This window comes from Euphorbia lathyris, chromosome 2 (assembly GCF_963576675.1).
Source record: "Euphorbia lathyris chromosome 2, ddEupLath1.1, whole genome shotgun sequence".
Classification (NCBI taxonomy): Eukaryota; Viridiplantae; Streptophyta; class Magnoliopsida; order Malpighiales; family Euphorbiaceae; genus Euphorbia; species Euphorbia lathyris.
In genome coordinates, this window is record NC_088911.1 from 141,444,299 (window position 1) to 141,456,742 (window position 12,444).

The following is a 12,444-nucleotide window of genomic DNA, read 5'->3' on the forward strand; positions in this document are numbered from 1 at the left end:
TTATAGATGGTAAAAGTATACACGACTCGATTACACAACATGTAATTTTAGTGTTTGGATTTAGCTTGATAGGTAATATGTCTTTTTTGGATTGACACGAAACTGACATGTAAATTTTTGGGATAGGGTTGATATGCTAACTCGAAATTGACATGAAATGGTACGAAGATTTAAAATTATTGTTATATTCTCTCGTGTTTTTATATGTCATTTTCTTAAAAAAGATGATAAAATTATAATTATTACTTTCAAATATGATTCGAACCTTCAAAGTCGTTATAAACACATTACATTGACATCTTAACATGACATTAGCGGACTTCAATGGTTAGTGTTAACATACTAATATAATAACGACATAAAATATTTAAAAATAGTACTATATCTTATATTTTTAAAAGTTATCATCACTATGGGGGTGTTTGGTTCTCCTTTTTATGCTCATGTTTGCATATTCAATTCAAAAAGGAGAGTTTTAGCTGTTTGGTTAGTGACATCCCATGCAGATCCAGGGTTAAATGCACCATTGGTCACAGAATTTATATGGTTGTTTTAAAATGGTTATTGAATTTCAATTTGTCTCAATAAAACTACTCAACTTTGAGTTTTGTCTCAAACAGGTCACTCTGCCGATTTCAGTGGTTAAAAGACATCCCCAAAGATTGTAATATTACATATATATACATATACACTTATGAAATTATTCCTATTATCAGTTTTGCTTCAGGACTAGGATTTATCATCCTAATATCAGTCCTTTGGGGATGGTATCACTTCCTTAGCTATTTGCTCGCCCTTCCTTTCTCGCCACCACGGTTAGATTTATCTAGTTATCTATGCCTTTGTCTATGTTTGGGGTCTAATATATCTATGCATGTTTGTGGTCTAATTTATTTATGCATTTTCTAGCTGTTGTGGCATATTTATGCAATGATGATAGAGCCCTTCATTGAGGGGCCATGTCCTGTGCAAGAACAAATTGCTGAGCAATACCTCAGGAATAGAGCATGTTATATTTCAACTTCTAGGAGATGGACAGAAGAGCATGCAAAGGGGGCATGATATGTGAATAGTATGTGCAAATAACATGCAAGGAGGGCTGCATGCTAAACAAACATTGGAGTTGGAGGTTGTGAAGAATTGGAGAGGCATGAAAGGCAACTGGAAGGACAAATTTTGTTCTTCCAGTTGCCTTTCATTCCTCTCCAAGTCTTCACTTTTTCAACCTCTATTTCCAATGTTTGTTTAGCATGCAACCCTCTTTGCATGCTATTCGCAAATCATGCCCCTATTGAAACATTTCATTTTTTATAATACAAAGTATACAACTTATTCCTATATATGTATATTCAAGTAACCTAAATTGATATAAAAGTTCACAACCCTTGACCACATGCTTCATACAAGTAGCACTAAGCAGTTCTAAGACTCGAATCTCCTTTATTATGTACCTTCCACTTGGATTGTACTCGTTGAAAAGTGATTACGGTGATGAAGTTTATGATGCTGTCACCATAAGTTTAAACTTGTGGTGTTAGAATCATAAACTTCATCACCATGTTGAATGCTTTTCTATAAGATGACAAGCCCGGTGGAAGGTATATAGTAAAGGAAATTTAGTTGACTATATGACTATGCTTCACTATATTACTATGCTTCATACATGCAAGCTTCATACACATACCTAATTTAGTTGCAGCATACTTATTCAAGTCACACCAAAAGATATATGATCATTTATTTAGTTGCAACATACTTATTCAAGTCAATGAAATCAGATGTAAGTTCAGTTTTTACGTACTCATGTCTGACTAAGGTATACAAACGAAATTAGTTCATATGTCTATAATTTCACTCAATAATTTAAAAAATCTAAACCCTAATTCATAAAATCATAAACATTAGAAAATATATTCTAGACTACTAATTTATAAATTTTAATCTTTAAAATATATTAAAAGTACTGACTTTACTAGTTTAACATAATTCAAAGTGATTATATAACATGATTGCAGATAGTTTTTTAAAAGTGAATTTATATGTAAATTTCCCTTTATTAAATAATATTCTTTTGGTTTGTTTCTTTAAGATTTTGTTTGTTAAGCAAGTTGTCCATATTGGGCATGGAAAGTAGCTCCCTTGATTTGGCTTTAGTTGAGCCCAATGAGAAAATAGTATGGGCTTGATTGGGCTTAGATAATGTATTTACGTATTAAGCTCAATTCGGTTCGGCTCGAATTTAGCCCAGTCCAGCCCAGCTATAAACAAATATAGTAAAACCTCTATAAATTAATAATGTTGGGGCCATAAAATTTTATTAATTTATAGAGATATTAATCAATAAATTGATAATTATGAAGAATCAATACAAAAAAAAATAAATTACAATCTAACAAAACATAAATTTGATAAGCCATTCGCATACATTTAACAATATTCTAATTCAAACATTTTAAATCACGCAGAAACAAAAAAAAATTAAAACACAAAAAAAATAAAAAAATAAAAAACCACTACAAAAAAACTGGACATTAATGAGAAAAAAATAACGAGAATATCAAAATATTCTCATTAACAATATAATCTCAATAATTTCAATGAGGATAAATTATATGTTTTAATTTTAATATTAAAAAAACTTATTTATTAAATTTTATTCTCATTAATATTCTGATTTTACAAATTCATTAAATTTTACTATTCATTATTCTCATTATATATTTTTACTATAATATTAATAACATTTTTTACCCTCAGAGTTTCTTTGAAAAATTTTCCCCAAATATTCTAAGTTAGCGCCATGTCTTCCCCCCTAATTTTTAGCCTTCCCTCCATCGTTTTTAGGGTTCCCTCTATCGTTTTTACCAAAACACGAGACAAACTCCCTAAGCCAATTTTGTTCCGTATTCCCAAATTTCTCACATCACTGCCAAAGTGCAATCGAGTTGAAAATCTCCTCTACACTCCTCTTACTGAAACCTAAATCCTCAACATCACCATCAGTAAGTATGCGACTTGCCTCAAAGAAGAGCGCCCCCTTCCATTGTTTCCCGTCTTCTGTTCGACTGGCTTCTGTTCGACCTTCCTGTTCGACTTTGAGGTTATCTTCTTCCTTTGCCTGAGTTTTTAATTTAGGTCCTTTTTAATTTCCGGTCGTCTCTGATAAGATTGTTGGTTGTAAGTTCTTTTTTAATCTAATAGATTTCTCTCTCTCTAGCGAGCTTGTCGTTCACTTTCTCACCCTAAATAATTGAGAATCACATCTAGGTTTGGATGTGCTGTAATTAACGGTGGCTTTTCCACTCATTTTGGATACAGGGTGCAACACTAATGACACTATCGCGACTGCCCTCCTGTTGGCTTCATTCCTCTTTTTGTTTATTACTATAATCAATGGCTAGTCCTTCCACTTCAACAATATAATTTTTGGAACCCTATAATGTGCTATGAAACTTGATTTTATGTATAGAATTGCATAAAGGCTTCTAATTGGGAAATTGGGCCTTTGTTAATTGGCCGTGACTCGGTTGGGGATACTGAGTTGTAATTGTGTTCGTACAGTGAGGGAGAACCTGAGATCTGCAAAAAAAGAATTCAACAAAACAGAGGATGACTTGAAATCTCTTCAAAGTGTTGGTCAGATCATTGGAGAAGTTCTGAGACCTCTTGATAACGAACGCTGTAAGTTCCTTTCCATTCTTATGTTTCCCTTTAACAGAAGTTTTCACATTTCTTCTAAGCTGGACCTTTATAAATACATGTAATGTTTGGCTGCATTTTCTTGTTTGAAAATGTTGGGACTTGACTCTTGAGAATAACTTAGTTGGACCTTTTGTGTCCGGCTTGACTGTTTTTCATTGGATAAGTTGCATAGGTCTTGCTTATACCGTCTTTGATTCCATATATAATCTCTACTATTCTCCTTTGTTTGGCTCATGCACCTTTAAGACAACCGATAATTATATAGTGAGCAACTTCTATAATGTTTCAGTGATTGTTAAAGCAAGCAGTGGCCCCCGTTATGTGGTGGGATGCCGCAGCAAAGTGGACAAGGAAAAGCTAACTGCGGGAACTAGAGTGGTTCTTGATATGACGACACTCATAATCATGCCGGCTCTTCCACGAGAGGTAAGTAATCCGAGTTTTCATTCTTTTCTGGCAGCATGACAAATTGAAGAAATGTCAATGGTAGTTCGTTTTTCTTCTAAAGTCAACAGTGTATTTGATTTCTTATTTATTGTTATATGAAGTGCGACTTGATGTAATATGTACCTTGAACTAACAGGTAGATGCAGTTGTTTATAACATGTGGCCTGAAGATCCTGGAAATATTAGCTACTCAGCTATTGGTGGTGTATCTGACCAAATTAGATAATTAAGGGAATCAATTGAGCTATAGCGCATGAATCCTGAACTTTTCGTCACAGCTGGGATTAAGCCTCCCAAGGTATCAACATCTCTGTCTTTTCTTGCATTGTATAAAAATTTGTTAGCCGTTAGCCGCTGTCCCATTAGGATAAAGTTATTTATCTACTCAAATTCTCACTCTTTGAATCATCATGTTCTTGTTTATGGACCTTCTGGTATTGGGAAGATGTTCTTGGCTAGGGCTGTTGCTGGTAATATAGATGCCAACTTCTTGAAGGTCAGATATAGTTTCCTAAATTGATTCTTTTCCCTAGATTATGTTCTGTTGTTTTCATTTGGATCTTTACGACATGTAGTTTTGATCTAGATTTTAGTCAAGTGGATTTCTGAGATTCAAAGTTCCATTCGATGTTATTGTTCATGACCTAGATCAAAATTAACTCTCTAACAGTGATCTCTGTTCATCGACTGTACTAGGTTTTTGCTTCTTTGAGTTTTCTCCTTTTCTAGATTTGATCCCATTAATTCTTTGTAATTTCCTGGTTTAGATCCCTTTTGTGAGCATATATACTTTTGTGCTTTTTTTTGTTTGTACATATAATAGTATATGCTGTAGTGCTAACTCCACCATGATCATAATAATGCAAGTTCCATTAATCAAGTGTCATCATAATGTGTTTCTCATTTCATATGTCAAATGGCTTATTGTTTATTCTACTATATCTGCAGGTTCTGTTAATTGAATCTCTGTCATGGCTGCCTGAAGAGTATATCAGCAGAACAACTTTGCAATTAGTAAGCTTTCTCTCTCTATCTCGTTCTGCCAGTTCTGTTTATGCGCTTTTAGGGAGCGGGAATTGTAAATGCGTCTAATGGCTATTTGTCTACAAGCTGTATTTGAGGATCTCAAAGCTGCTTTACAAGAAGCACGTCTCTCAAAGCTGCTTTACAAGAAGCACGTCCGGTATGCATTACTTATATCTCTATTTATGCAACTTAAATATTGGGTCCATGGGCTTGGTTTTTTTGTGTGTTTCTGGTGCAATTTGTATGTTCTTTGACAGTTTTCAAGTCATTCTCGGAGGTTTTCTGTATTTGTGGCTATTATTTTGTTCTAAAGTCATTGAAGCATGTTATAGTGTGAAAAACCAATTTGAAATGCAGTTGTTTCATATAATTTCAAACAGTTTTCTTAGATCCAGACTACATATTTCAATTCTAACAGATATATACTTAGTATTTTAGGCCAAGTACTTTTAATAGCCTTATTAGTTTTTAGATTAAGTAACAGTTTGTTTTCTACTAACAGAAGGTATGCTTAGAGTCTTTCATTCACTCTGTTTCATTAACTCTGTATGATTAACTCTGTTTCATTAACTCTGTATGATTAGAGTGGTCCTGATACAACTGTTTTGATCATGGGAGCAGGGTGTGGGGGTCTGTCTTGGATAGAAACATATTGCGGGATTTTCACATATCCTCCAGGTATTTCCTTTCACTTCTTATTATTATTTCGTTGCATTTCTTGACTTGATTTTTGTTTTGTAGATCTGAAGGCATATTCAAGCCTAGTTAGCAGGTCAAATCCAGATAATGGGAAAATGGTTAGCAGTAGGATTTTACTGAGCCAAGCATACCATTTGCACCTCAACATTAACTTTCATAACCCTTTTGTAATTACCTTTGCTTTTGTAGCTGCTTTGGGATGTAGAGAGGTTGTTGAGTTAGGGAATCCTCTAGGTCGTGGTATGTATTTAATCGAATTTTGATATTATTGTTGTACTACAGGAATTTGTATGAGACTTCGAATTTTTTGAATCAGATAACTGGGAAACACAATTTATATATGGGCACTAAATTTTAATTTGAATCAGATGTATGGTATTACTGATCATGTAATACATTTTGTTTCTCGTTGAATTGTATTCTTATAATTAATAATTAGAATATTATTATATAATGTAAATATTTTTTTTATCATGATAAAATCTTTAATGAGGGTTTTTTGAATCATTATAAAAGATTTAATGAGAAGATTTTTTTTAATTATTATATAAAAAATTAATGAGAATAATTCTAATTATTGTAAACAATTTAACGAGAAGAGTTTTTATTATTATAAAAATTTATGACGAGAACAATTAATCTCATTATATATGGTGATAATGAGAAGATATTTTATTCTCATAATTACTTTTAGTAAGGGACCCCTGTAATGAAGGGAGCCATGAGAGTAATAATTCTCATTAAAAAATCTTTCACGAGAATATTTGGACTTTTAATGATAATTTTTCTTCTCATTAAAAGCCTCTTTTTTTGTAGTGAACCATTTTGATATATTGATAATCTTCATTTTTTTTCCATATGGTGACCATATTCATCAGCCTTCAAGAGGAAAAAATTTATACGTCCAAATACATGGCAGGTATCGAGACCGGATAACTAGGGACATGGATGAAAACATTGTTTTTAATGTGTCAATGTGCCAAATTAATGTGTAAAATTAAAAGATGAAACTGAACAAATTACATTTTCCATTACTCTTTCCATTTAGACTTGCAAGTAATTATCCTACTACAAAAATAATAATAGTGTCATGTCAAAAAAATTGAAAGTTATAAATGAAGTATAATATAATTCTTAATAATAATTGCATATACTAGCATTTGCAACCACACAAAAAATTACATATTTTAATGGCCCAATACACAAATAACCCCTGAACTTGTCTAAATGTTGCAACTGCTCCTCCGAACTTTCAATTGTACGTAACAACTTACCCTTCAAGCTTGTCCAATTATAAAATATAACCCCTCAAACTTGTCCAATTGTAAAACATAACCTCTCAAACTTGTCCAATTGTAAAACATAACCCCTCAAACTTGTCCAATTGTAAAACATAACCCCTCAAATTGCTGACATGGACTGCAATTGAAGAAACACGTGAAATACAAAAGCTGCAACACTCGTGGAGTGTGATAATCAGATATTTGGCGTGATACGGATCCGAGGAAATGTTTTTACGGTTGCTTCAAGTACGGGGTAAAAAAATTCCCAATTTGGGGTTATGTTTTACAATTGGACAAGTTTAAGGGGTAAATTGTTACAATTGAAAGTTGGAGGGGGCAGTTGCAACATTTAAACAAGTTCAAGAGGTTATTTGTATATTAGGCCTATTTTAATTGCATCCACTAGCATTTGCAACAAAAAATTTCCTATTAGAACCTCCTCAAATCTTCTCTTAATGACCTATAAATTTCTGCCATCTAAATACCATCCAAAAAAACTAGATGACCATACTTTCAAAAGTGCCAAAAATGAATTCTAAAATGGAGAGCAATGGCAATATATAGACATATGTACTTGAGCTACTATCACTTGAAAAAGCTTATGATGATGCTATTAAGCTCTTCAACATCTTTACCTGCGTGTTCTACAGCGTAGATGATCATTTTCTTGATCGGTTGCATAAGTGAGCAAATTATTACTAAAGTGATGTTTAATAAAACTAGAAATTAAACGCTAAAAAATTAAGTAGTGAATTTTAAATATTGAATATTATAAGTATTAAAAGTGTTAAATGTTAAAAAAAAAAATGTTGAATGATGTAACAATTGGATAAATACTTAAAATAAGTCCTGAATATAAAAATATTAGTCGATAAAGTTCTAATTTAAAATTTAAAATTAAATACTTTAACTGATCAAAATAAGTGATTTTAATATTCGAAAAATTGAAATTATCAAACACACTTAATATAAATAGGGTGTTGTTAAACCCAGCCCCAAATTCCCACCTCTAGCCCCGTGAAAGGACGAAAATACCCTTTCATGGGTTTTGGGGAGGAAAAAGCTATTTTTTTTTTGCTCTCCCGACACGCGGGCGTGTGCCTATCACGCCTCACCTTGTGGTCGGGCGTGATAGCCCCACGCCTCACCGTGTGGTCGGGCGTGATCGCTACACACCGTGTGGTCGGGCGTGATCGCTACACACCGTGTGGTCGGGCGTGATCGCTACACGCCTCACCGTGTCGGGAGAGCAAAAAAAATAGCTAGTCCGCTATTGAATTAAATCCGTAAATACCTGTTACGTAAAAAAATTAGTCCGCTGTTGAATTAAACCCATAAAAAAATTAGTCCGCTATTGAATTTAACCCGTAAATACCTGAATTAACAAAATAAAAATTTAACTAAAATTAACAAAATAAAGATTTAGTTAAACTAAATTAAACAAAATAAAATTTACAACAACTAAAATTTACAACATAAAAATTTAGTTAAACTAAATTAAACAAACTAAAAATTACAAAAAATTAATTAAATTAATTAAAACCCCTCGGGCGTATGAACATCACGCCCGAACCATAGGTCGGGCGTATGAACATCACGCCCGACCTATGGTGCGGGCGTATGAACATCACGCCCGAACCATAGGTCGGGCGTGATAGCCTCACGCCCGAACCACAGGTCGGGCGTGATATTCATACGCCGGAACCGTAGGTCGGGCGTGATGTTCATACGCTCGACTGCGATTCCGGCGTTTTTAAAAAATCACCCACAGATTCAATTTTTAAGCTTAAATCAAAAAACAAAAACGGTAAATCTTATTATTTTCGCTTTCCCTTTACGGTTGTTGTTACACTTCATGTTTTGGTTCACAAATTAGTCCGGATTTGATCAAAGAGTGTGTAGGGTATTTGAGAGGTTTTATGTTTTTTCAAATTTTGGGTAAAGGGTAGTTTGGTCTTTTCATGGGGCTAGGGGTGGGAATTCATGGCTGGGTTTAGTAATCCACTGTAAATAAGTAACTTCAACCACTTAAGTATTTATAAATTAAGTGATTTTAATGATTATCAAACAAGGTTTTAATATTTAAGATTTTGAATTAAACTTGTTTAAAATATAAACAGGATCAATTTTGGAGTTTTATTATTCTAGTACTTATGGGTACATGAATGGAAACAATTGTTTTTAAAGTGTGAGATTATATGGAATTATAATTGACCGATAGATGATTTTAATGTGTCAAACCAAATAAATTACTTTTTCCCTTACTATATCTATTCATAAATTCTTAGACTTAGAGGTAACTATTACACGTAATATGCTCCTTCTATTCAATGTTATCAGGCTCGGACTAGACCGGCCGGTCGAACCGATCCGAGCCTGTCCGGTTATTTCAATACTGAAATAACCGGAGTGACCCGAGGTTGGACTGGGATCCGGCGGTCTGCCCGGGACTGGGTCTTTACAAATAAAAAAAAGCGCGTTTGAAATGTTAGGCGGGATGGCAATTTGGATTTTTCGGGCGGGCGGGCTGGAAATAATTCTAAGGCGGGGAAATAATTTCAGAAATTAAAGAATTAACACAGTGAAAAATAAAAATTAATAGTAAAAGGGGTCAAAGTTATGGAACCTTATTATTGTATGGCATTCGCGTCGCCCACGTGCGCCCCTAACCCAATGGTTAATCGTTTGCACCCCCTGCGCGTGAGAGAGCCTTTTCCCTAGTAATTGGTTAAAGACTTGTAAAGCCAATTTACTTATAAACTAGTTAAGTTTCTTCTTTCTTTCCTACGTGGGATGTAAATGTTTAATTTCATTTTGTCTTCTTCCAAACCATTTCAAGTGGTTCACTTTGAGCATCAATTTCTCATTCATCATTTATCCATTTTGAGTTTATAATATATTTTTAAAAAGATCTTATGGCATAGAATACGTTGATATATTTCAATTTGGTATGAATTTAATTTATTCGTTATATATTTAAGACTCAAATTAACAAAAAAATAACAAACCAAAAGTTGTTTATAATTTATTTTGGATATATATAATGTATAAAAATAATTTTAAATTAATTATATATATTTAATGTATATAAATATTATTTATTTATTTATTACGTTATCCGGTTCGACCAATCCGAGCCATCCGGTTCGACCAAGTGACCCATGATCCAGTCATCAATCCGGTTTGATGTCCAGTCCGGTTCTGATAACATTGCTTCTATTCCACAATTGATGTATTTCTAAACAATTTTTTGTTCCATAATATACGACGTTTTAATTCAATCCATACACATTAATTCATTTTTACCAAATATACCCCTATTTAAATTGCTTTATTATTTTAGGAATAGATAAAAATTAATTAGTGAATGCAATTAATATACAAAGATACGTAACAAAGTATTTTAATTAAAATTAACTAGTCGAAAACCCGTGCGATGCACGAGGTATGAAACTTTTATATAATTTGGATAAATAAATAAATTGACATATTTACTTTTAAATAATTTTATATCATGCTATGAAATTTTTTTATATTATGTATATTTGAAATTAATATATATTTTTTTAATGATAATTCAAATTAAATAATTTTAAAAACAATTGACTACTTTTTTTTATAGAATTTTAACTAAAGATGAATGATTTATTTATTTTTACAAAATTCAATGATTTGTACTTTTTAGGAATTTTAATACATTTTCATATTCCAAATATTCTGTGAAACAATAATAATAAAATAGCAGATTAATTAAGAAATATATTAGAATATAATAAAAAAACCAAAAATTGAATTAAACTATAATTAAAATTAAATATTATATTTACGATGCAAAAGAATTACAATATAGGTTAAACAAAAATTGAATTAAACTACAATTAAAATTAAATATTATATCTACGATACAAAAGAATTACAATCTATATTAAAATGGAACCAACATCAATATATTATTCTATAAACTATTACAATCAATACTTTTCTAATGTTGCATATGAAGAAACTTTATCAATTCAATATGTTACATATAAAAAAAAAATTCGTAAGAATTAGTCACAAATTCATCTTGATGATAAATATTTGGGTTGATGGAATTTCATGATCACCAAGTATTCGAATTCAATTATTCATTCTCCTACAATTAACCTAATATATCTAATTGAATCAGTGTAAGATGATGATTTTTTCTATTTTCATCTCGTAATATCTCATCAAGACATTCGATCAATTTGTTCTTCATTCTTTCACTATATAGAATATCAGCCATACTCGCAGATATCACTTATTTGACTTTATTAATATTTTCTAATAATTACATATTCTTGAATTTTGTAAGTAAGAAAAACAAACAAAAGAATTGAAAAAAAATGAAGGGACGAAAAAGATAATTAGGAGAGAACCATCTTCCTCTCGGGGGTTTTTTTTTTTTTGAAAATAAGAGAGAATGTCAAGACATAAACGTATAAAGAGGAGAGTGAAAATATTTTTTTTCCATTAATTAAACATTTTATTTTTTCTTAATGAAGTATTAAGTCCATAAATTAATTTTAGTTAAATAGAATTAAATCGCAATTGTAACCACTCAGTACAAAAAAAAAACGTTTTATAATTAATATGTGAAATTAATTATATTAATTAGAATAATTATGCTCAACATTTGAGAATTTGAAGAGATTCAAATAATAATATTTTCTTAATTAATATTTTTCAATAATTTGGTGACCATATTTCATTTTCATCTGTTAAAAACTCTTAAAATACTAATAATTTTGTACAAACTATAATATAATAGTTAAAAATTATATAAGCCAATGTTGCAAAAGTAATTATCTCAATATCCATAATTAATGTACATTTTTAGGATTTTGAACATCAAAATTTATTTTTATTTACCTTGATTTTGAATTCGTATCTAGCATAATCCACATTCTTCAAGAATAAATATCTTATCAAGCGTATTAGATGCTTACAATCTCTTTGTCTAGAAAATTGGTAAAAAAAATAACTTCTTGATAATAATAATAATAATAATAATAATATAACATAATTTATATTGAAATAAACTTCATTGTAAGTATAATATTCCAATATCTCTTTAATATTTTATTTAATATGTCTCAAACTTCAATGAACAACTATCGTGTGAAACTTTATATCTATTTGTACCAAAATGCATAAAAAAAAAATACAATCCATATCAATTAGCTAAACTCAAACTAAAAAAATGAGTGGATTTCAACATGTTCCGAATTAGAAAAATTAATCTAACTTCAATTAAAACTAAAAA

The 12,444-nt window shown here is 31.2% G+C and overlaps 1 protein-coding gene across 6 annotated transcripts; it reads left to right on the top strand.

Annotated features, from left to right (window-relative positions):
• Positions 1–2,844: 2,844 nt before the first annotated feature.
• On the top strand, positions 2,845–6,216 carry LOC136220173 (uncharacterized). 6 transcript variants are annotated; one of them, XM_066007921.1, is made up of 9 exons: positions 2,849–3,100; positions 3,319–3,681; positions 3,992–4,128; positions 4,286–4,447; positions 4,595–4,645; positions 5,098–5,163; positions 5,260–5,332; positions 5,797–5,853; positions 5,917–6,216. In XM_066007921.1, exons 4-9 carry the CDS (start codon positions 4,403–4,405, stop codon positions 6,135–6,137), a joined length of 513 nt encoding a protein of 170 aa, XP_065863993.1. In that variant the 5' UTR covers positions 2,849–3,100; positions 3,319–3,681; positions 3,992–4,128; positions 4,286–4,402; the 3' UTR covers positions 6,138–6,216. The 6 variants fall into 6 exon arrangements, 1 of the variants encoding a protein (XP_065863993.1); XR_010684406.1 differs by having other exon boundaries at positions 2,845–3,100; positions 5,260–5,853; XR_010684407.1 differs by having other exon boundaries at positions 2,847–3,100; positions 3,562–3,681; positions 5,260–5,853.
• The last annotated feature ends 6,228 nt before the right edge of the window (positions 6,217–12,444 follow it).